Here is a 24,340-nt window from a genome sequence, read left to right on the forward strand (position 1 = left end):
AGCCGGGAAGATGCTGAAAACCTGTAAACAACGCCCGGGGGTGGGGGACGGACCACAAAGCAGCCCCGACTCCGCTCCAGGGACCACCAACCGCCGCGGGCGGGCCCAGGGGGCCCTGCGACCACGGGGGCCGGGGACGGGGAGCGGAGAGGCGAGGCCGAGGAGCCCAGCACGCAGCCGCCCCGGCGCGGTCTCCGCGGGTCCCGGCGCGGGCCATGAGGACGCCTCGGGGCCCCCCTGCGGCCATCTTAAGTCCGGGAAGGAGAGGGGCGGGGGCGAGGGAGGGCGCGGGTTCGCGGGCCGGCGGCCCCCGACCCAGACGCCGCGCCGAGCCCTCGGCAGGGCGCCGTGCTCGCGCCGACGCCCCCCGCCCCACCCCTCGCAACCGGGGCGGAACCTCGAGTCCCGGCCCAACCCGAAGGGGGACCCAGGTGCCCGGATCCAACATGGGCACCAAGGTGAGCCCGGCGGTCACGTGACGGGCGCCGCGCGCGCCCCCCGCCCGGCCCGGCCGCCCGCCCGCCCGCCCGCGCCCGGGCCCGGGCCCCCGGGGGTCTCGCCCCGGAGCGCCCGCGCCCGCGCCCCTCCCCTGCCCCGCCGAGCTCCTGCACTTACTCCGGGGGGTAGAGCCGCAGCTCCTCGATTTCTCCTAGGAAGGAGAAGAGGGTCCGCATCTGCTCGCTGGTCACGGCCGAGGACAGGTTCGTCACCTGAATCACAGCCGTCGGGGCGAGGCCGAAGCCCAGGCCCAGCGCGAAGGCAGCGCCGCTGTTCATCCCGCCGCCGCCGCCGCCGCCTTCCCGCTGCCCAACGTCGACGACGCGTCAGCGAGCGAGGCCCGAGAGCCGAGCACGGCCGCGCGCCCGAGCGCGCTCCCGCGGGCGGAATTCGCGGCGGCGGCGGCGGCGGCGGCGGCGGGCAGCTCTAGCCGCCCGCGTCGCGACTCCCCTGCTCCCGAGGCTGCGCGCGCGCCAGCCGGAAACGTCGCCGCGGCAACGCGCAGGTCTCGCGAGGCTGCGGCCTGCCTCCCGGGAGCGGTCGCTTGGGCTGCTCGCTGCTCTCTCGCCGGCTTTTTGTTTTCTCCACTTTCCCACCCACCCCGCCACTTGATCGAGTGCCTGTGCGCCTGTCAACGTGCGTTAGCTGGCACTTCCAGGTCTCTGCTCCGGGTCGCGCCGGGGGACCGAGACGCCTCAGGGACGTTGTGGCACTGGAAGAGTGATCCGGGCACCGCAGGCACAAACTACAGGCGGCATCCTTTGTATAGACTGGGTCTACGCCCCAGCTATTTAAAAGGAAAGGAGATTTTATACAAAATTCTACGAACACTGGGGCTGGAGCGATAGCACAGCGGGTAGGGCGTTAGCCTTGCACGCCGCCAACCCGGTTCGAATCCCAGCATCCCATATGGTCCCCTGAGCACCGCCAGGGATAATTCCTGAGTGCAGAGCCAGGAGGAACCCCTGAGCATCTCCGGGTGTGACCCGAAAAGCAAAAAAAATTCTACGAACACTAAGGAGGCCATAAAACGAAAACCATGTGCTTATTGGTTACAGCTTGTAATTTATTTGCTCAATCCACAGATGGTCCTACTTACGATGACACCGTTAAAAGGAGCATGTTAAAAGGCTGTTAGAAATGGTCCGCTTAGAACTTGCAACCGAGTGGGTGGCAAGTAACTGAGACCCAAAACGAGGGTCACTATTTCCAAAATGCTGCTGCAAAAGCTTGAGTGTCTTACCTGAGTATTACTTGGAAGCTACCCCACTCGCCCAACCACTAAAAATAAAAGGAAAGTTAATTTTATTAAATCTTCACACTTTTTTTAGTTTTTCTGTTTGCTTCGGGAGCCACGCCCAGCTGTGCTCAGGGGTCACTCCTGTTGGGCTTGGGGGGAATCATACAAGATTCTGGGGATCGAACCCAGGTTGACCACAAGCAAGGCAAGCACTCTACTGGCTTTATTATCTCTCCAGCTCTCAATTTCTTTTTCTTTTTTGGAGATCACATTTTTGGGTCACACCCAATAAACCCTTGCCGAACTTGAGGTTACATGATTTAATTTTCTCTGGTGTGTTTTCAAAAAATTTAAGTTGAGATCAGAGTAATAGTACAGAAGGTAAGGCACTTGCCTTGCACAGGGTCAACCCTGGTTCCATCCATGCCACTCTATCTGTTCCCCCTACAGGACCTTCCAGGATTGATCGCTCGTCAGAGAGCCAGGAACAATCCCTGAGCACTGCCAGATGTGGCCCAAACCCCGAATAAATATAAGTATAGTAATTAAAACTTAAGTGTAGGGGCTGGAGCGATAGCATAGCAGGTAGGGCGTTTGCCTTGCACACAGCCAATCTGGGTTTGATCCCCAGCAACCCATATGGTCCCCCCAAGCACTGCCAGGAGTAATTCCTGAGCACAGAGCCAGGAATAACCCCTGAGCATTGCTGGGTGTGACCCAAAAAGCAAAAAAGCAAAAAAAAACCAAGTGTATTGTTTATCCCTACTTAATTAGGGGCGCCGGGTTGGAGGACAGGAAAGCATATAGGGTAGGCAGCTCCACCCAGCAGTACTCAGCAGCTACTCCCAATTTTGTGGCTCCTGATGGCTTCTGGTGGTGGTCAGAGGGTCATACGTAGAGCAGAAGATGGAAATGTATTTAGATGGCCTCAACTCTTGCCCATGTCTCCGCGCAAGAAAGCGTCCTCACAGTCAGGAGGCTGAGTCCGAAATTGAAGTGCCTGCAGATTGACAGCTTGGGGAGAGCCTGCTTCCACCTTACACCCATTACTGTTGATACTGTTGGGACATTCCTCACAGGGCAGTTTTGCAGGTGGCAGGGCTGAGCACTCTCTGCGGCCTCTTAGTGATTCTAGATGCCCAGAGTGATAATATAGCCTGTAGGGCGTTTGCCTTGCATATGATAAATCTGGCTCCATCCCCTGCATCCCATAAAGTCCCCTAAAGACCACCAGGAGTAATTCCTGAATGCCAAGTCGGGAGCATTGCTGGATATGGCCCCCAAACAAAACAAAACAAAGGAGGTTCTATTCATGGAGAAGTCACTCTCCAGAACTAACCGATCCTGAGGGCCATACCTGCTAACACCAGGATACAGAGAACAAGAGTGTCAACCAGTAATTTGGCTGAATCAGATGGGACACACCCTCAGCTCCTAACACTCAGCAATCACTTAGTTGTGAATGACGCTTTTCAGTGGAAAATAACTTTCACCAATTTCATCTTGCTTTGTCTTCCTAAGAAACCTGAAAACAGAAATGTTAAGGTTAACAGAAGCATAAAAAGTTGTTTTGGCTTTTTTGGAGGGACCACACCCAGCAGTGCTCAGTGTTTGTTCCTGGAGCTGGACTCAAGAATTATTCCTGGCATGCTCGCTTCGGCAGCACATATACTGAAATTGGAACGATACAGAGAAGATTAGAATGGCCCCTGTGCAAGGATGACACGCAAATTTGCGAAGCATTCCATATTTTGGAAGTCATGAAATTCATATATAAGTGGTACTACATGGGAAGTATCATATTAAGCGAAATGAGTCAGAAAGAGCAGGATAGACACAGAAAGATTGCATTCATCTGAGGAACATAAATAACAAAATAGGAGACTGACACCCAAGAATGGCCGAGATTAGTACCAGGAATTTTGCTCCATGGCTTGGAGGCCAGCCACACATGCTAGGGGAAAAGGCAGCTCAGATAGAGAAGGGAGCACCAAATAAAGGGTGTTGGGAGGATCCTACCAGGATGGGAGAAGCATGCTGAAAGTAGACTATAGACCAGACATGATTGCCACTCAATGCCTCTTTTGCAAACCACAACACCCAAAAGGAGAGAGAGAACAGAGGGGGATGCCTAGCCACAGAGGCAGGGTGGGATGGAGGGATGGGGGGTGGGAGGGATACTGGGATCCGTGGTGGTGGGAAATGGGCACTGGTGGAGGGATGGGTATTTGATCATTGTATAATCGAAACCCAAGCACAAAAATTTGTAAGTCTGTAACTGTACCTCATGGTGTCTCACTAATAAAAAAAAGAAGAAAAAAAAAGAATTACTCCTGGCAATCGGGGGGGGGGGGGGGGGGGCGGGAACATGGCATGCTGTGCACCAAACTCATTTTGGCCACGTGCAGGCAAGCACCCTACTCACTGTACTATTGCTCCAACCCAGAAGCACATATAGTCCCCTGAGCCCACAGGAAGTGATCCCAGAGGTCATTCCAGAGCACTGCTGGGTGTAGGGCCTGAAAAAAACTCCCTCAGGCCTTTTCCAGCCACCTAATTTCCCTTTTAAAGAGGAAGTTGTGGGGCTGGAGCAATAGCACAGCGGGTAGGGTGTTTGTTTGCCTTGCACGCTGCCAACCCGGGTTCGATTCCCAGCATCCCATATGGTCCCCTGAGCACCGCCAGGAGTAATTCCTGAGCACAGAGCCAGGAGTAACCCCTGTGCATTGCCAGGTGTAATCCAAAAAGCAAAAAAAAATAATAAAATAAAAAAAATAAAGAGGAAGTTGTACTGCTTGTTTAACATCCCTTTTAGCCAGACACTCAACCAAGTGACTGGTTCTAATGCAAGCAATGCAGGTATTGAGGTCAATAAGAAGAATAGAATTTTAAAAAGTAGTCTAGATAGTCTGACTGCTATCTACATACAATTGCATTAACTTATATCTAGGTAGGTAGATACCTCAAACGTATCATCTCGCCCCCAAACTGAAATTTCCCCAATCTTGCAGTCAGAGAAACAGAAAAATAATAATTACAATGAGCCAGAACTGAAGAGATAAAATGACTTACTCTTGCAAATAAAATTAAGTTGCGGCCAGCGCAACAGTACAGTGGCTAAGGTGTTTGCCTTGCATGAAGCTGGCCCAATTCTATATAAGGCACGCCATTACGATTCCCTGACTCCTCCAGAAATTATCCCTGAGCATAGGGCCATTATTAAGCCCTGAGCACTGCTAAATGTAGTCCCTAAATGCAAATCCATGTAAAATTCAGTCTCTTAAGCTATCTCTCACCCCCAGAGACTGGAGTGGGAGCATAGATGGCAGTGCTCAGGAGCTATTCCCAGCTCCAGGCTTGGAGGCCACTCCCAGTGATGACCACGTGTTCCCAGGGATGGAATTTGCGTCTTCTGCATGCAGAGTAGACAGTCCTACAAGCTATTTCTCTCTTCCTGATGTTTGGGGAGGGGGGAGTTTTGTTTCTTTGTGTTTAGGGGCATACCAAGCAATGCTCAAGGGTTAATCCTGGCTCTGTACTCAGGAATTACTCCTGGTGGCATTTTGTCGTGTATATGGGATGCCATGCTAATCTTCTCTGTTGGACACTACTTCCACTACCCAGCCATCACCACACTTCAGGACGCTTTCCAGACCCGCGCTTCGCGGCCCCACGACACATCATAAGACACTAAATACCCATCTTCCGGAATTGTCGTACCGTATTTGATAGGGTTCAAATATGGTAACACCTACTAGGGTGATTAGAGGTTGCCCCAAAAGCCTCTATCCCTCTCGGAAAGACTGGCAAGCTACCGAGAGTATTCCGCCCGCACGGAAGAGCCTGGCAAGCTATCCGTTGTGTATTCGATATGCCAAAACCAGTAACTACAACTGGTCTCATTCACCTGACCCTGAAGGCTTCACCGACATGGCAGCATTGAGAAGGATGAGAAAGGAGAGGCCGACAAAATCTCAAGGCCGACCTAGGCTGCCACAACGAAGGAAGACAAAAATGATCGTCTGTACTTTCAATGCATGTACGCTAGCATCAGATACTTCCATCGAGGACCTGATGGCACAAGCGCGAATGATCAAGTACATCATTGGTCTGACCGAGACAAGAAGGCACGAATCTCACCATGCCGTTTTCGACACTGGAGAAGAATTGTTCCTCGGAACATGCGATAAAAGAGGTGTTGGAGGCGTCGGTGTCCTTGTCAACACAAACTTGGCCACAAGCATTGATTCATTCGAATGCCTAACAACCCGAATCGGACGTTTACATTTGAATAGATGTGGCTCACTGCCTGTAGTTTCTATCTTCGTTGTCTACGCACCAACATCTCATTATGAAGAAAGAGAAATCGAGAAGTTCTACATGGAGCTAGAGAAGTTCTATAAAGAAGACAACACCTTCTACAAGATCACTGTGGGTGATTTTAATGCCAAGATAGGACCGAGAAGATCAGCTGAAGAACTTCACATCGGGACCCATGGCCTAGAATGGAACGAACAGGGTGAGAGACTGTCTGAGTTCATCATGTCGACCAAGACCATTCATGGTAACTCACAGTTCCAGAAGGCAGAATCTAAACGATGGACATGGGAGTCTCCCGGTGGACGATTCCACAACGAAATAGACATATCATATTCAATCGACGATTTTGCCTGACTGATGTCGCTGTTGTCCCAAAATTTCAAACAGGATCGGACCACCATCTCCTTTGTGCAAAATTCTACTTCACAGAGCGGGGAGAAAGAGCTGCAAAGTTCAAGAAGAGAACTCCCAGAATGACCACCAACTGGGAACTCTTTGGTATTATTGCGGCAACATGGGAAGATGCCATTGTTGACAACATTGACGAGGAATACGATCGACTGGTTCAGCACCTCCATGAATGTGCGAGGAACGCCAAGAGAGAGATAGCCACAAAAAATCGCCTATCTTCGAAAACTCTTGAGCTAATTCGCCAGCGTGGTTTGGCGCATGCCTCAGGCAACCGCAAGCTAACGTCTGAGCTCGCAAAGCAGTGCAGAGATGCGATCAAGGAAGACCTCAAAGAGAGAAGAGCAGAAGTACTGGTAGATGTGGCAGAAGCCGGGAAAAGTATTTGTAACGCCCGCCTGTCCTTCGCCAACTACAAGACCAAGATGACTGCCCTCCGACGTCCTGATGGATCCATCACATCCTCCAGAACGGCAATGGAGAAGATTATCCATGACTTCTACTCAAATCTCTTCGATAGCCATGTCCACTTGCCGACATAACAAATTCCACAGGATGCATATGTCGTTCCCAACGTTCTCCCTTCCGAAATCAGACACGCCATTTCATCGTTAAAGAAACAAACAGCACCCGGCCCAGACAAGGTCAGACCTGAACACCTGAAGAACCTGCCGTCAGTACTCATCAATACACTGGCTCGGCTCTTCACTCGCTACCTGTCTGAATGCAAGGTTCCGTCCCAATGGAAAACCAGCAGGACCATACTACTGTTCAAGAAGGGAGACATCCATGACATTGGCAACTATCGCCTGATCTGCCTATTGTCTGTCATCTACAAGTTGTTCACTCGAGTCATCCTAAATAGGATTGGCAGAACACTAGATGAAGGACAACCATGCGAGCAAGCCGGGTTCCGCAAAGGATTCAGCACCATCGACCACATCCACACGATAACCAAGCTCATTGAGGTTTCTCGGGAGTTCAAGATGCCACTCTGTTTAATGTTCATTGATTTAAAGAAGGCCTTTGATTCTGTTGAGACGGAAGCGGTCATTGAAGCCCTAGCCAATCAGGGCATTCAAGCCCAATACATCAAGATCCTCCATGAGCTGTATTGCGGATTCACTACCAGGATCTCACCATTCTACAAAGAAGTGATTGTTGATGTCAAGAGAGGGGTGCGGCAGGGTGATACCATTTCACCGAAACTCTTCAGTGCCACCTTCGAGAACATCATGCGACGACTGGAATGGGAAGGAATGGGAGTGAAGATAGATGGTCGGCAACTATACCACCTCAGCTTTGCTGATGACATTGTTTTAATAACACCAAACATCAGCCAAGCGGCACAAATGCTGGCCGACTTTGACCATGAGTGTGGAAAGGTAGAACTACAGCTGAATCTTACGAAGACAATGTTTATGAGAAACAGCCTCGTTCCTGACGCCCCATTCGCTCTCAATGGAACGACCATCTCTGAATGCAACAGCTATGTGTACCTAGGTCGAGAGGTCAACATGACAAATGACCTGGCACCCGAGCTGCGCAGGAGGAAGAGAGCGGCTTGGAACGCCTTCAAGAACGTTGAAGAAATAGCTAACAGGACGAAGAACCTCCGGCTCCGGGCACATCTCTTTGATTGCACTGTTCTTCTTGCATTAACTTATGCCTCAGAGACCTGGGCCCTGCGCAAACAAGATGCGAACGCTATTCAGGTCTCCCAAAGAAGAACAGAAAGAGCTATGCTTGGAATATCACGTTTCACTCAAATGAGAGAAAGAATCCGGAGTTCTGACATCCGTCGACGATCAAGGATCAGGGACGCTGTCTCATTTGCCAAGGTGTCGAAAATCAGATGGGCTGGTCACGTAATGAGATTTAAAGACGACCGCTGGACTAGAGCTGTTACCGACTGGATTCCACAGGATGTCAAAAAACCGCATGGCCGCCCACCTACCAGATGGTCAGACTTCTTCATCAAGATCATGAACGATCGGTTTGAGGCCCTTCATGTTCCCGGAGCAAAGAGATGCCATTGGGCTACACTAGCACGCGACAGGGACAAATTGAGACGTTACTGGCGCCCGTTCGAGCAAATCGACGACTAACGGGAAGTTAAGTGATTAAGTGATTAAGTGATATGGGATGCCAAAGATCAAATCTGGGTCGCCACATGCAAATCCAGACCCTATCTTCTACACTATCTTGCCAGTCCCAGGCCCCAACTGTTTTAGTACAAATTTCATTAACGGGTCACCATACATAAGGTTCATATTTATTGCTAAAGTTGAGTAAGTTATGTTTGAGGAATTTGAGTGTTCTCCCAAACTTTGCAAGTTAATTGGCATAAAATTACTGAAAGTATCACTTTATGATCTTTTTCATATTTGAAAGATCAGTAATGATATCCCCTTTGTCTTATCTCTAGTATATTTCTAGTAAGGTAAGGTAAGGTAAGGTAAAGGCCCTCCCGTTGATCGTCGATTTGCTCGAGCGGGCCCAGTAACGTCTCCATTGGAGACTTTGTTGTTACTGTGTCTGGCATATCGAATACTCTCGGTAGCTTAACTTTCTTTTTATTCCATGATCAATCTCATAAGAATCTTTTAAACATTATTAGCTTATCAAATGTATTTGCTGTTCTATTTTTGGAGAGAGTATGGGTTGGGGACACACCCAGTGGTGCTCAGGGCTTCTTCCTAGCTCAATGCTCAAGAATCACTCCTGTGAGTGATTGGGTAAGACACTTGCCTTGCATATAGCCCAATCTGGGTATGATCTCCAGAAACACATAGAGTCCCCACAGCCCCAGCAGGAGTGATATCTGAGTACAGAGCCAAGAGTAAAGCCCTGAGCACTTCTGGGTGTGGCCCCAAAATAAAAACAAGAAAATCTTTCTTGAGGCCATAGAGAAAACTGAGTGGACTAGAGCACTAGCTTTGCTCAGGTTTTTTCCTGTCAAAGCAGGACTCCAAGCATCACTAGGAGTGATCTCAAAACAGTACAATCCAGTGGATTTCATGCCAAATTCAATCAGCCTAATCAGTGGCTGAATAAATAGTGGTACTCCTACATTAAAAAAAAAAAGTACAGTTCTGACGATACTCCATAGAGATTCCTCCAGATCCTGTGCCAGACTGTCTCATCATGTACAACCCAGAAGGGCGCGAGTGAGCTCCCCTCCCCACTCCTGCTGAGCCCTGGCAGCTGAAAACCTCCAGAACTCGAGTGCTGCCATGCTGAAAACCGCTGTCCACAGGCTCGACAGCGTCATCCATGAGTGAATCTGCTGAAAAACCCAGATATGCAAGACTTGTGACTGAAATCTCCAGACTCGCATGGAGTGGGAAATGGGCGACCTCCCCCCAATCTCCCTGTGGTTCAGGTAGCCTGGCAGTCATGCCCTGGAACTGCTTCTAGCACCATCTAGACTCACTAATGGCTATGATCCTGAGATGCACAAATAAAGCTCTTGGAAGAGAGCAACACAGAACAATATGCCACAGAGATGCCTCTGGATCCCAAAGTCACCATTCAGTTAAGAAAAAAAATTAACCTCACCTTATAACCATATATAAAATTTTAGAATTGCTGGAGCCCGCAGCTACAAATATGACCACAGAACATTTTATAAATTGGTAATCTCTAAGAGATTACTGACTCCCAGGTGAGATGCAACAATTTCACACATCTCTAAGAAAATGTTTTGGGATTATTTTTAGTGGATTATTCATAACAAGCAATATTTAGGTCCTGCTTTGGGGGCAGAACTTAGGGGTCAGGGTGGAAATATTCAAAATATGGTGGTGACCTCAAAAGAAACAGTGACCAAAATACAAAGACAGTCTACAGAATGGGAAAGGATATTCGCTGAATACACATCTGACAAGGGGTTGATATCAAGGATATACAAAGTACTGGTTGAACTCCACAAGAAGAAAACATCCAACCCCATAAAAAAAAATGGGGCAACGAAATGAACAGAAACTTTCTCAAAGAAGAAATCCGAATGGCTAAAAGGCACATGAGAAAATGCTCTACATCATTAATCATCAGGGAGATGCAGATCAAAACAACAATGAGATATCATTTCACACCACAGAGACTGGCCCACATCCAAAAGAACAAAAGCAACTGGTGCTGGTGCGGATGTGGCGAGAAAGGAACACTACTTCACTGCTGGTGGGAATGCCAGCTGGTCCAACCCTTCTGGAAAACAGTATGGACGATTCTCAAAAAATTAGAAATTGAGCTCCCATTTAACCCAGCAATACCACTCCTGGGAATATATCCCAGAGAGACAAAAAAGTATAGTCGAAGTGACATCTGCACTTGTTTGTTCATTACAGCACTCTTTACAATAGCCAGAATCTGGAAAAAACCTGAGTGCCCGAGAACAGATAACTGGTTAAAGAAACTTTGGTACATCTACACAATGGAGTCCTATGTAGCTATTAGAAAAGATGAAGTCATGAAATTTACATACAAGTGGTACTACATGGAAAGTATCATGTTAAGCTAAATGAGTCAGAAAGAGAGGGATAGACATAGAAAGATTGCATTCATCTGGGGAACATAAAGTAACAAAATAGGAGACTAACACCCAAGAGTGGACGAGATTAGTACCAGGAGTTTTGATCCATAGCTTGGAGGCCAGCCACACACTCTAGGGGAAAAGGGAGCTCAGATAGAGCAAGGAGCACCAAATAAAGGGTGTTGGAAGGATCCTCCCAGGTTGGGAGAAACATGCTGAAAGTAGACTATAGACCAAACATGATAGCCACTCAATGCCTCTTTTGCAAACCACAACACCCAAAAGGAGAGAGAGAACAAAAGGGAATACCCTGCCACAGAGGCAGGGTGGAATGGGGAGATGGGGGGTGGGAGGGATACTGGGACCCGTGGTGGTGGAAAATGGGCACTGGTGGAGGGATGGGTGTTTGACCATTGTACAAAAATTTGTTAATCTACAAATGTACCTCATGGTGTTTCACTAACAAAATTTTTTTTTTAAAAAGTGTAAATGATGGAGAATGGGCACTGGTGGAGGGATGGGTACTGAATCATTGTATAACTGAAACCCAAGCACAAAAATTTGTCAGTCTACAACTGTACCTCATGGTGTTTCACTAATAAAAATTTAAAAAAATATATGGTGGTGGGTCAGTGTAATGGCTGTGGGGTTGGTATTGGAATATTAAATGTAAATTTTTGTGAACAACTTTAAAAAATTAAATAAAGTTAAAAACAACAGAAAAACAGTAGAGTTCTGGGAGTAATTCTTGAGCACCAATGGGTAAAAAAAAGAAAATAAATTTTTCTTTAGGTTGAGGAGATGAGTTTAAAAGCTAGCGCATATGCCTGGCATGTATAGACCCTGGGTTTGATCTGAAGTGCCACGAGATCTCCCTAGCACTGCCAGGATAGTTCTGGTGTCCCCCAGAATCCCTGGATCTGCACCCCCACCACCACAACCAAAAGCAATACAAACTTTCTCCAAACTATTTTCACTGATTTTAGGATTACATATTAGCAGTCACTGAAAATATTTTTTATTTTTCAACTGCCATGGTTTGGGTTGATACTTAAACTATGACTCCATTGGAGGCAACTTTTTTCCTAGCTTAAAATTTTTCCTTTTAGCTCAATTTTCTGCAATATTTTCATATGCATTTAGTCATGGATTTTTTTTAGTTATTCTCCCTGAGCTTCTTGATTTCAGGAATAAGTGTTTAAGTCTTTTATTTATTTATTTATTTATTGGTGGTGGTGGTGGTGAGGAGTTTGGACCACATTTGGCAGTGCTCAGGAGGTATTCCTGGCTTAGGGATCACTCAGAGAAGCCTGCAGGTCCTAGGGATCAAATCAGGGTCAGACACAGCCAAATTCCTTAATTATATGATTGTTCCAGGTCCATGAATTTGAGTACTGAATTAATTTTTTTGAACTAGGAAAGTTGGGGAACAGCCAGCAGAGCTCCAGGATTACTCCTGGATCTGTACTCTGGAATCACTCCTTGGTGCTATTCTGGGGAACACATGTGGTACCAGGAATCAAACTGTGGTCAGTGGCATGCAAGGAAAGCACCTTTTTGTGTATGAGCTCTCCATTCACTCAGCATGCAGTTAAACATAGCTAAATGTAGTTGCCCATCATTTCTGTAAAGAATAAAGTAACTTAAAGTAGAAGGTCTTTTTCTCAAAGACACAAATTTAATAGTATTAATTCATCCTTTCATATAAGGTGGATACCAATTTTGGTGTCAGCAATGAAATGGGAAAAAAAAGATAACTCTGATCCTAAAGTACTAACTTTTGGTTCAATAAATTTTAAAACTATTGTACTAAGGATAAATTGATAACACCTATCAAATTATCTATGAAAGTGAATAAAAGAAAATTTGGCAAATGTTTTACATATAACATCTGAAAATAGTCATTTTTTTCTCTACTATTTTTATTTTTGTGTTTTTAAATTTGGGGGAGGTGGCACAAAACCCCTGTGTTCAATAGTTCTCAGCTCTGTGCTCAAGAGCCACTTATTGTGCTGGAGGACCATGTGTGGTGGTGAAGATTCAAACAAGGTTGGCTGCATGCAAGAGCCTGACTGTCTCTATATTAAAATGACAACTTAGAAGTAAAAATAGCCTCCAGGGCCAGAGAGACAGTACAGGGTTAAGATCCTTGCCTTGCATACAGCCGATATGGAGCAATCCCCAGAACCCTATGTGCTGCCGCAAGCACCACCTGGGGTTTGTCCTGAGTACAGAGCCAGGAATAGCTTCAGAGCATCACCAGCTGTAACTGCAAAAACCCTCAAAATAAAACGGTATGAATAAAATAAAAATAGAATCCACCTACGCTAGGCATCCATGGTGGCTATATCACTGACGCACACTTGCTGACTGTTGTGTTAGTGATGGGAAAAGTGACTTAATGATTTAACACACAAGTGTCGTACCTGTGACTTCTCAGATGCCTCCTGAGAGTTATCTGTGTTCTGGATCTTACGAGGCACAATTCAAACAAAATAAGTTACATTTTCCTTTGGGCTGGAGCGATAGCCCAGCGGGTAGGGTGTTTGCCTTGCACACGGCTGACCCAGCCGACCCGGGTTCGATTCCTCCACTCCTCTCAGAGAGCCTGGCAAGCTACCAAGAGTATCTCGCTTGTGCGGCAAAGCCTGGCGAGCTACCCATGACCTATTCGATAGGCCAAACACAGTAGCAACAAGTCTCACAATGGAGACATTGCTGGACCCGCTCAAGCAAATTGATGAACAACGAAAAGACAGTGCTACAGTGCTACATTGTCCTTTAGTTTAGAAATTGCCTCAGGAATATCTTTACTCCAAACAATTAGAGCGGAAATGAGTTAGGATCTAATGAAACTCTAGGAAAAACCAACGTTTTTTGGTAGCACTCTTCTCAGGTGATAATCACAAAATGAACCAATGGTCACTTAAGAATTCACAGAATATGCTTATGAAAACATTCCAGATGATCAATTTCATTCCTAAGTGGACATTATTAATTGAACTAACGGTCTATGTTTACATTTATGTGAAATAAAGAGAATGGGGACATAGAGATAGAACAGTGGGTAAAGAATGTTGCCTTTCCACATGAGAAAATGCTCCACATCACTAATCGTCAGAGAGATGCAGATCAAAACAACAATGAGATATCATTTCACACCACAGAGACTGGCCCACATCCACAAGAACAAAAGCAACAGGTGCTGGCGCGGATGTGGCGAGAAAGGGACCCTCCTTCACTGCTGGTGGGAATGCCGGCTGGTCCAACCCTTCTGGAAAACAGTATGGACGACTCTCAAAAAATTAGAATTTGATCTCCCATTTGACCCAGCTATAGCACTCCTGGGAATATATCCCAGAGAGGCAAAAAGGTATAGTCGAAGTGACATCTGCACTTGTTTGTTCATTGCAGCACTCTATAATAGCCAGAATCTGGAAAAAACCTGAGTGCCCGAGAACAGATGACTGGTTAAAGAAACTCTGGTACATTTACACAATGGAGTACTATGTAGCTGTTAGAAAAGATGAAGTTATGAAATTTACATACAAGTGGTACTACATGGAAAGTATCATGTTAAGCGAAATGACTCAGAAAGAGCGGGATAGACACAGAAAGATTGCATTCATCTGGGGAACATAAAGCAACAAAAAAATTTAAAAAAAAAGAATGTTGCCTTGCATGCAGCCAACATGGGTTTGATTCCCGATATCCCACATGTTCCCTCAAGCACCACCTGGAGTGATTCCTTTGTGTAGAACCAGGAGTAACCCCTGAGCAACGCCAGGTGTGACCCAACCTCTCAATAAATTAATTAATTAATTAATTAAGAGAATTAGAACCAGAGAGATAGTACTTAAGGCACTTGCCTTTCATGGTGCTGACCTGAGTTTGATCCCCAGCATCACATATGTTTCTTGAACCCTGCCAGGAGTGATCCCTTAGTGCAGAGCCAAAACCCTAAGCACCACCAGGTGTGCTAATCCTCTTAACCCCCACCACCAAATAAAATTGAATAAAAAGAATATTGGAGAAATTATGACAGATCATTTAGCATCGTAAATCTAAAAGCATTTTTAAAATAGGGATCACAACTGGCAGACTCAGGGGTGGGGGCAGGATTGAACTCAGCGTCTCACACAAATTAAACAGGTGCTCTATCCCTGGAAATACAGTCAAGGCCCACTCATGTTTTGGTTGTTGGTTTTGGGGATTTTATCCAGCCATGGTCTGTGCTATTCCCAACTCAATACCTGGCTGTGCTCAGGGAACACATGTGGTGCTGTGGATGGAACCTTATACTCTTGCGTGCCAAGCGTGTACTCCAACACTGCTCATGCACCTTTACAAAACTACTTCAGTCCTGCTCTGTGAGTTTTCAAGAAAATGTTTCTGGGCACGTGGGCACAAGGGGAACTCAAGCATTCGATGGTTAAGAGTCGTCTCCCCAGGCTGGTCCACGGCGGCTGACTGACAAAGGACGGGGGAATGGAAAAACAGGAACTGGCCCCCAGGCTGGTCGACAGACAGTTTATTTCTCTCTCCTCCCCAGTGTCGTCTGATCTCTCCCCTTACGGCACAATCATATTCATAGTTTGGTTGAAGTCCCAGTCACCATATTCCATCATCCTAGTCTCATAGACCTCAATGTCTTCTCTTTCATTTTATCTTCTTCGTCTCGTAGTAGTCTAGTAGTCCTCTACTTCCAGTCATCGTCGTCATCTAGTCCTCTGTCTAGTCCTCAAAGTCCCAAAGTCCGAAAGTTTCAGTTCTCATCCTCTTTCTAGTCATCGACTTTCTAGTCCCCCCTTACCCCTTACGGCATTTTCATTTCATTTCATTTCATTTCATCATCCTGTTATTCGTCGATTGCCTCGAGCAGGCCCCAGTAACGTCTCTTTCATCCTAACCCTGAGATTATATTCAAGGCTCTTTAGGAGAATGAGACCCATCATTGTTACTGGTATTTGGCATATTTGGTATGCCACGGGGAGTTTGCCAGAATCTGCCCTGTGGGCAGGCTACAGTCGATAGCCTGCAAGTTTGTCCAAAGTAGGAATGAGATAGTAAGATGTCATAAAAGATGTTCTGAGAAGATGTCCGGGAGCTGGATTTTATAGTCTCTGAGTCTTGCCGTTGATGGGATTACACGGCGCCAGGGGGCCAGGTGGTGGGTGTGACCCCCGCCTACTGGAATTTGGAGGATCTGGGTGGAGGATGCTCTACTCCAATCCGAGTAGGCTGGGAGATCTCGGCCCCGGAACCCGCGTGGATTTGTCCCTCTGCCAGTACCTTCAGGTGTGCGGAGAGTGGTCTCAGCATGGTGGTGGCTGGTCCTGGAGGACTTCGGCTGCCGGAGCCCTGGTCGGGGCGGGGAGGAAAGCTCAGTCCGCTCCCCTGCAATGGGCTCCGGTGAGGAACGGCCAGGCGCGGGGGCAGACTGCACTGTTCTCATCCGGGAGAAATCCACGCGGGTTCCGGGGCCGAGATCTCCCAGCCTACTCCGATTGGAGTCGAGCATCCTCCACCCAGATCCTCCAAATTCCAGTAGCCGGGGGTCACACCCAGCACCTGGTCCCCTGGCGCCGTGTAATCCCATCAACAGCAAGACTCAGAGACTATAAAATCCAGATCCCGGACGAGAACAGTGCAGTCTGCCCCAGCGCCTGGCCGTTCCTCACCGGAGCCCGTTGCAGGGGAGCGGACTGAGCTTTCCTCCCCGCCCCGACCAGGGCTCCGGCAGCCGAAGTCCTCCAGGACCAGCCACCACCATGCTGAGACCACTCTCCGCACACCTGAAGGTACTGGCAGAGGGACAAATCCACGCGGGTTCCGAGGCCGAGATCTCCCAGCCTACTCGGATTGGAGTCGAGCATCCTCCACCCAGATCCTCCAAATTCCAGTAGGCGGGGGTCACACCCACCACCTGGCCCCCTGGCGCCGTGTAATCCCATCAACGGCCAAGACTCAGAGACTATAAAATCCAGTTTACGGCATAGTTACATAGAAATCATAAACGATGGGGATACAGAAAGGTGGGTTGAATATTATCATAACAACAAACAGATGTAAAACCACTCCTTCAGGAGATTAACTCAAGGACAAAATCTCGTCTAAGCGTTCAGCACTCCGGATTACTAGGAGATACACTCAAGGGTGGGATTCCATCCAGGCTGTATTGCTTTCTTCTTTCCTCAGCTAGTAATCCATTTAAACAATCATAATAAATTTACTTCTTGTAATATTTCTAGTAAATTAGTATGAACACAGCAAGAGATTTATTAAGCTTAAAGGTTGGCTCTTCCTGGGGACATCTCGCTATATATTCCAGACCACAGTCCTCGGGTCAGGTTAGTCTTTCCTAACCCCAGCAGGGTCCTTATTCGATTACTTCTTTTTGGGTCATGACAGAATTTGCTCCGTTATACTTATGGCACTTAGCTTGTCTCCTTTCAATGCCAGGGTAGCTTACAGCTTGCCCTGGGTCCATCCAGTCCCTTCGTTGGGACCCTGTTTTTGGAGTGCTAGGAACTAAGGGCAACTGAGACTTAAGTCAACTAAATATAGATGCCCAGGAGTAAATATTATTTTGGAGTCAATTAACTCCTATGTTACAAAAGTTGGGCCCGATCAAGCAACTCGATGAACAACAGGAGGACAGTGCTACAGTGCTACAGTTACAAAAGCAAAACATGAACTGTCTTCTTTTGTCTATACAAAAAAAGACATTGCTAAATAAACTATGCAAATGACATAAAGGAAAGAGAAAAGCAATATAGGGTTATTAGTGCTTGATGGGTGTGCCTCAGGGGCACTGTTGTGGGAACAACTCAATGAACCTTAAGCTCCCTGCAGGAGGATCAAGGACAACCCAATGTTATCCAACACTTCTCAGAAGAACTACCTTAGGTCTGGGGACTTATAAAACATACATACATATATATATATGTGAGTGTAATACTTTCACAAACATTAAAATAACTTGTAAGACTCTGACGTCCTGAAAATTCCATTTTTTGTCTTGCAGGAAACAACCTGTCAATTTTCTAATTTATACTGTCTCTTTAATATTTAGTAGAATTCATAGCAAACAATACAGAATTTTAGGAAATATCTAGAATTAAATATTCTAGATAAAAATTATTTTTTAGAAAAAAAGTTTTTTGGGAAAAAAGCCAGATTATTTCTTAGCCCGAGGATTCCCCACCCCCCCGGATTTTTAGAGTAATGAAAAAATTAGTAGGCATTTTTTCAAATTACTGACCAAAATAAAAAACCCCAAGGACTATTAAATATAAATAAATGAATATTCAAGTTTTCCTCATGTACTATTCCTTGTACTAATCCTCTTCTTATGTCCCTCCACCCCCTTTCATTCCCCTCCTCTCTCATACTTTCTCTTGGCACACTTAACCTGACTCTGTGCTCAGAGATCTGTCTTGGTGGTGATGCTCAGGGACCATATGACGTGCCGGGGGAGAGAACCTGGGTTGACTATGTGCAAGTTACATGGCTTAACCCCTATACTATCTTTCTGGCCCAAATTAATTTAATTTTAAACCATGAGTACAGTAATTACAGTAGAAATGTTGGGTGGGGGTGGCAGGTAGTTACAATTACAGTAGCTGTAAAAAGTAAAAAAGTAATAAATGAGAGTTCTTGTCTCTTTTTTCCCCTAGAGATTGAAAAAAAAACCAAAACAAAACAAAAACCAGTCTGTTGGGCAGGGGAGATACTGAGGACTGAGAACAGATGGGATTTTTGGCAAAGAGTGGGCCAGTCTGATAGTCAACAGCAGGGGCTGGCTAATGCTCTAGCAGGTGGTGCTGATATACCTCAGTCAATTAAAGAAATGCCATCCAGGATTTGTCCATCAGAAGACATCTTCACTACTTCCTTTTTTTTAAAGTCCGAAGCTGCTTCACTATAACCTCCTATGGTTATAATAGTTATGGGGCCAATTAGCCAATTTTGGATTCACTTTTGCTCCTTGGCTGCTGTCAGTTTTTCCATAAATGTATGTCCAGTGCTAGAAATACGAAATGTTGCTGTTTTTATGATGCTATGTCACCATCTGAGCTGCACATGAATATTTATTCATTATCCACAAATATTTACTGAACTCAAAGGCTGAATGCTTTACTATGTACATAACAAATCTTTTGTTTTCAAATCTGATTATGCTTTCACAGGCTTTCAGTGCATACCAGGAGCTGTTCCTTCAGCTGTCTTTGCCAGGCATTTGTAACCTACATGATCTACCACTTAAGATGCTTTTATTGATTTTTTGTTTGCGGGTCACACCGTGCTCAGGACTTACTCTGGCTCTGCACTCAGGGATCAATCCTGGTGATCTTGGGAGTAGTGTGAACTTGAAAGTTTAGTGCTTGTGCCCACGGGTGGGGGAGGGGGCAACAGAGCCAGGGCCCCACCTGTCATGATCACCAGTATTAGGACAGTTTGGGGCCTTGCACATGGTAGGCACATATTCTAGCCTGGGGTTACTCCTGGCTCTGCACTCAAGAATTACTCCCGGCGGTGCCTGGGGGACCATATAGGATGCGGGAATCGAACCTGGGATGGCTGCGTGCAAGGAAAACACCATACCCACTGTGCTATCACTCCAGCCCCCCAGGCCATCTCTTAAGGAAATTTTAAGGGAGAGAAGAGTTCTCCTATTGACTTGTTTCTCCTATTGAGAAAACAGCTAGGCTTTGAACTGCTGACTGTCAGAGAGGTGAACTTCGCATTACTCAGGGGCTCAAAAGAAATTGTGCTGCAACCTGATCTTGGGAGAGAACATCCTGTTCCAGAGATTGTAGCCCAGTGGGAAACACTCCCCAGGTGAACTGAACCCTGACTCCTGACCCACAGAAACAGGCTTAAACTGCCGAGTCTGTTCTTGAGCAATAGAAAGTAAATGCACAATTGTAATAAATCTGATTCCACTCCAATCCCCATGACTCTTATGACCTACACCTACCAGAGCTAGAATAGCCTAATATTTGGATCTTGGCGTTGTGTCTATAAACCCACTTCCAAAGTTGATTGCCCAGGCCCACTCAAAGGGCCGTGGGGGTTAGATTTGGCAATAAAGCACATCATTCTGTTCTATCTAGGAGGACTGAGTAATAAGTAGGCCCACTCACCTCCTCCTGTAACACCTAAATTGAATAAGAGATCAATTGTCTAGCCAGGCTGATCAAAAGTCAAAAGGAGGGCCAGAGAGAGAACTCAATGGACTGAAGTGCAAGCTTTGTGCGCAGGAGACCAGTGTTTGATCCCGAACATGGTCCTCCCCAGCACCACCGGGAGCGCCAAGAGCACACAGCTGGGTGTAGCTTTCCAATTAGTAGCTTTGTTTTTGGTGCCCCACCCAGATGTTCTCAGGGCTACTCCTGGCTCTGAGCTCAGGGATCACCTCTGGAGGAGCTCAGGGGAACATACGGGTGCTGGGTGTCAAGCTTGGCTTGGGTGCACGCAAGGCAAGCGCTGCATCTGCTACACCATCTCTCCAGTTCCCTCCAGCCCCTCTTACTCAACGTAGGACTGGCGATTCTGGCCGGATCAGGCCAGAAAAAGAAAGACATCCAAACGCAAAGGAAGAAGGAAAACAGTCTCTCTCTTTGTAGATAATATGATCTTCTACAGAGAGAACTCAAATGACTTCACAAACACACTGTAGCATTGTAGCACTGTCCTCTCTTTGTTCACTGATTTGCTTGAGCTGGCACCAGTAACATCTCCATTTTGAGACTTGTTACTGGTTTTGGCATATCGAACACACCACTGGGGAGTCTGCCAGGCTCTGCTGTGTGGGCGGGATACTCTCGGTAGCTTGCTGGGCTCTGTGTGAGGGATAGAGGAATAGAACCTGGGTTGGCCGCATGCAAGGCAAATGCCCTACCTGCTGTGCTATTGCTCCAGCCCCACACAAAAACTATTAGAACTAGTCACATTTTATTTCATTTTATTTTTGCTTTTTGGGTCACGCCCAGCGATGCACAGGAGTTACTCCTGGCTTTGCACTCAGGAATTATTCCTGGTGGTGCTCAGAGGACCATATGGAATGATGGAAATCGAACCCAGGTCAGCCGTGTGCAAGGCAAATGCCCTACCTGCTATGCTATTGCTCCAGCCCCACTAATCACATTTTAATACAGTTCCAGGATACAAAATCAATACACACAGCTGAAGTGATAGTTCAGTGGGTACACTTGTACTTGATAGTATACTTGCCTTACACCTGGCTGATCCAGATTTGATCCTCTGTATCCCATTTGGTCCCGAGCCTCACCTGGAACTATCTCTGAGCACAGACTCAGACTAAGCCCCGAGTACTTATAGGTGTGGCCCCTAAACAAACAAACATGTCTGTCCTGGTCCTGGTTGTGGTTGCTGTCACCACTACCTTAGTGGGGCTCAAAGGGTGCCCTGCTACTGGCGGGTAGACCTGAACTCACTAGGGGAGGGCATCAGTTGCCTGATGGTGCTCTCGGGCTTCCAGACACCCTCAAGTCGCTGCCATGCCTCCAGGACTCCATCAACTCGGGATCAAGTTTTCCAAGAGGTTAAACTGCCAAAAATTTAGGTTATCTGGGAGTCACACCCACAAGCCAACTCTGGCGCCTCATGTAAGCTCACCTACAAGCTTTACTCTAGCAGCTCATACATAAATCTTGAAAGAGAAGAAGCCTCAGAAAAAAAATTTTAGACACCCATGCATGGCTGAGACATCCAGGGCACCCCGGAGGGGGTAGGTTAGCCCAGTGCCCGCCCAGAGTCCCCAGCAGCCACTTGCTCCCACAATCCAAAATGACTGCCATGCCCCTGGCCAGACTCCATCGCCTTAAGATGGAGCTCACTGAGAAATTAACCTGTTGAAAATTCAGGTATGCGAAGTTTGTGGCTAAGATCTTCAGGTTTTCTCAGAGTCAGAATTGGGTATCTCTCCCCGCTGCCCCTTCTCTGTCCTTCCGGAAGCCCTGGGAAGTTAAGTCCACATCCCAAAGCTGCCACGCAGTTGAAAATATATACCTTCCTGATAAAAGTACTGAACTTCCTGACATCTCAAACTCTACAGCACTTACAAACCAGTAATAGGACACCAAGTTGGAGAAGGCAACCAATCTCCATTAACAAAACATAAACATAGAAGGCTTAACCTGTAACACTTTAGTAATCTCTCATACAAGGACTTATTTCCATAATGAGGTAATTTATTGGTCCACTGTTGGAAGTCTGCCTCGAGTGCTGGGGGAAAAGGCATTTGGGATAAAGAAGGGACCTCTAGGACAATGATAGAAATGATCACTCTGAATAAGACCTGCGTGCTCAAAGTAGGAAAAGGAACAAACATGATGACCTCTCAGTACTTGTATTACACACCAGCAAATCATAATGCCCAAAAGGAGGGAGTAGGGGAGTAGGGGAGAGAGAGAGAGAGAGAGAGAGAGAGAGAGAGAGAGAGAGAGAGAGAGAGAGAGAGAGAGAGAGAGCAAGTGAGCAACTGTCATAGAGGCAGAGGCAGCAGGCTGGGGGTAGTGGTGGGGGCAACTGAGGACACTAGTGGCGGGAAATGTACACTGGTGGAGGGATGGGTGTTGGGATAATGTATGACTGAAACTGAACAGCTTTGTAATGGTGTCTGATCCTTGGCACTGCCTGGTGCCCCAAGCACCACTGGCAATCCCCATGGCATCAGAATGAGCCCACAAGCACTGCTGGGTGCGGCCCCTAAGCCAAGATAAAAACAGGCTTCGAACAGATGTGCAGGTGCCTTTGGAAAGCCCAAGCATTTTCGTTTTGCCAAACCGCAGATAGGCAGGAGATATTTGCAATGTCTACGGAGAAAGAATTACTTTTGGAACAGACAGACACTCCTACAAATCAGTCTTTAAAATGTCAGAAAAGGGAAATAGGAAAATTCCTGTTTGCCCAAAGGGCTGACAAGCATATGTGCACGTCAAATATTATTAGTTATCAAATGAATAAAACAGTCAAAATACACCAGTTACACTCATCAAAGTCAGAAAATCACGTAATTCTGTTGCCAAAATTTTATGGGAAAATATTCAAGTTTAGTGAGTGAGAACATAAGCAAGTTCCTAGTTTCCGAAAACACACAGCAACGTTTTGCTAAACTAACACTATGTATGACCTAATGATAGTACTCATAGGTAAAGAAACTGTCATCCAGGTTCTTCACCTGGTGTGAGTGAGGCTACTTACCAGTATGGTGTTCATAGTAGCAGAGAGGTGAAGGGAGGTATCACAGATGTTCATCATAGAAATATGTATGTTAAGTGCAGTGGTGTCACACTCTATGTATGTCATTGTCAAATGCAAATTTATTTATTTACTTGAGTACCATAATATGAAAGTTATTATTCAATGACTTCCAACTTCAAGTTTTTGGGTGTTGGCAACACCCAGCAATACTCAGGGATCACACCTAGGGAGGTTCGGGAACTGAACCAGGATTAGCTGCATGCAAGTCTTAACCACTCTACCATCTTTCTCCGTACTCTCTCCCACACCCCACAAAAACTTAAGTACCTACAACCAGGGCTGGGGAGATAGCTCAAAAGGACAAGCACACAAGCTTTGCATGTAGGAGGACCAGGTTGGACTACTGGCATCGCATATTTCTCCAAGTACTGCTGAGTGGCCCCAGGGCATTTGCTGGGAGTGGCTTTTGATACCCCTGGGTGTGGCCCCCAAACCAAAATAAAGGACCAGGAAATTGATTGCATGAATCCAATATGGCTTGATTCCCCAATACCATATGCCCTCTGGCACATCATCAAGCGTGGTCTTTTGTTTTTCGCTACACCCTGCAGTGCTTAGGGCTCACTGCTGGTGGGCTGGGGGACCATATGATGTGCCAGGGATGGAACCTGGGCCAGCTGTACAGAAGGCAAACATTTTACTCTTTGTGTTACACTCCACTTCCCTCTTTTGTATCCATATCTTTCCTTCACCAATGGACTATTTGATTTTGGTGAAACATAAGGGTCTTTTGTTATCTAAGGGCATTTGTTCCTTGCTTTACGTTTCAGTTTGTATTACATCCATGGAATCCAAATCTAAAGGTAACTGTTCTACACAATTCCTTGTGATTCACTAATCTGTTACCTTCAATTTTAGGAGAAAAAAAAAAGAGGCCAGTCCTGGCAGTGTTAAAAAATCAAATTCAGATTCCCTACCCTTCATCTTCAAGGAATACTGTAAAATTTATTGTCTTCAGTTACCCAGTGGTTAAGATAAAATACTATTACCTATCATGATATTAAATATTCTTTAAAGTATACTTTCTGCATTTCCGTATCACTGGAATA

The 24,340-nt window shown here is 46.6% G+C and overlaps 1 protein-coding gene and 1 non-coding gene across 2 annotated transcripts in view; one reads left to right on the top strand and one right to left on the bottom strand.

Moving 5' to 3' along the window:
- The window catches only part of SREK1 (splicing regulatory glutamic acid and lysine rich protein 1), a 46,596-nt gene extending 45,683 nt beyond the window's left edge, over nucleotides 1-913 (bottom strand). Inside the window, exon 1 of the mRNA XM_056112403.1 lies at nucleotides 616-913. Within this exon, the coding sequence (XP_055968378.1) occupies nucleotides 616-776 (161 nt within the window). The 5' untranslated portion in view covers nucleotides 777-913. The remainder of the gene's footprint in view (nucleotides 1-615) is intronic.
- Nucleotides 914-3,385: 2,472 nt separating this feature from the next.
- On the top strand, nucleotides 3,386-3,492 carry LOC130021915 (U6 spliceosomal RNA). Its single transcript, XR_008792245.1, has one exon. It is a non-coding gene; the product is annotated as a U6 spliceosomal RNA (small nuclear RNA).
- Nucleotides 3,493-24,340: the final 20,848 nt, after the last annotated feature.

This window comes from Sorex fumeus, unplaced genomic scaffold, assembly GCF_029834395.1.
Source record: "Sorex fumeus unplaced genomic scaffold, SorFum_2.1 ptg000018l, whole genome shotgun sequence".
Taxonomy (NCBI): domain Eukaryota; kingdom Metazoa; phylum Chordata; class Mammalia; order Eulipotyphla; family Soricidae; genus Sorex; species Sorex fumeus.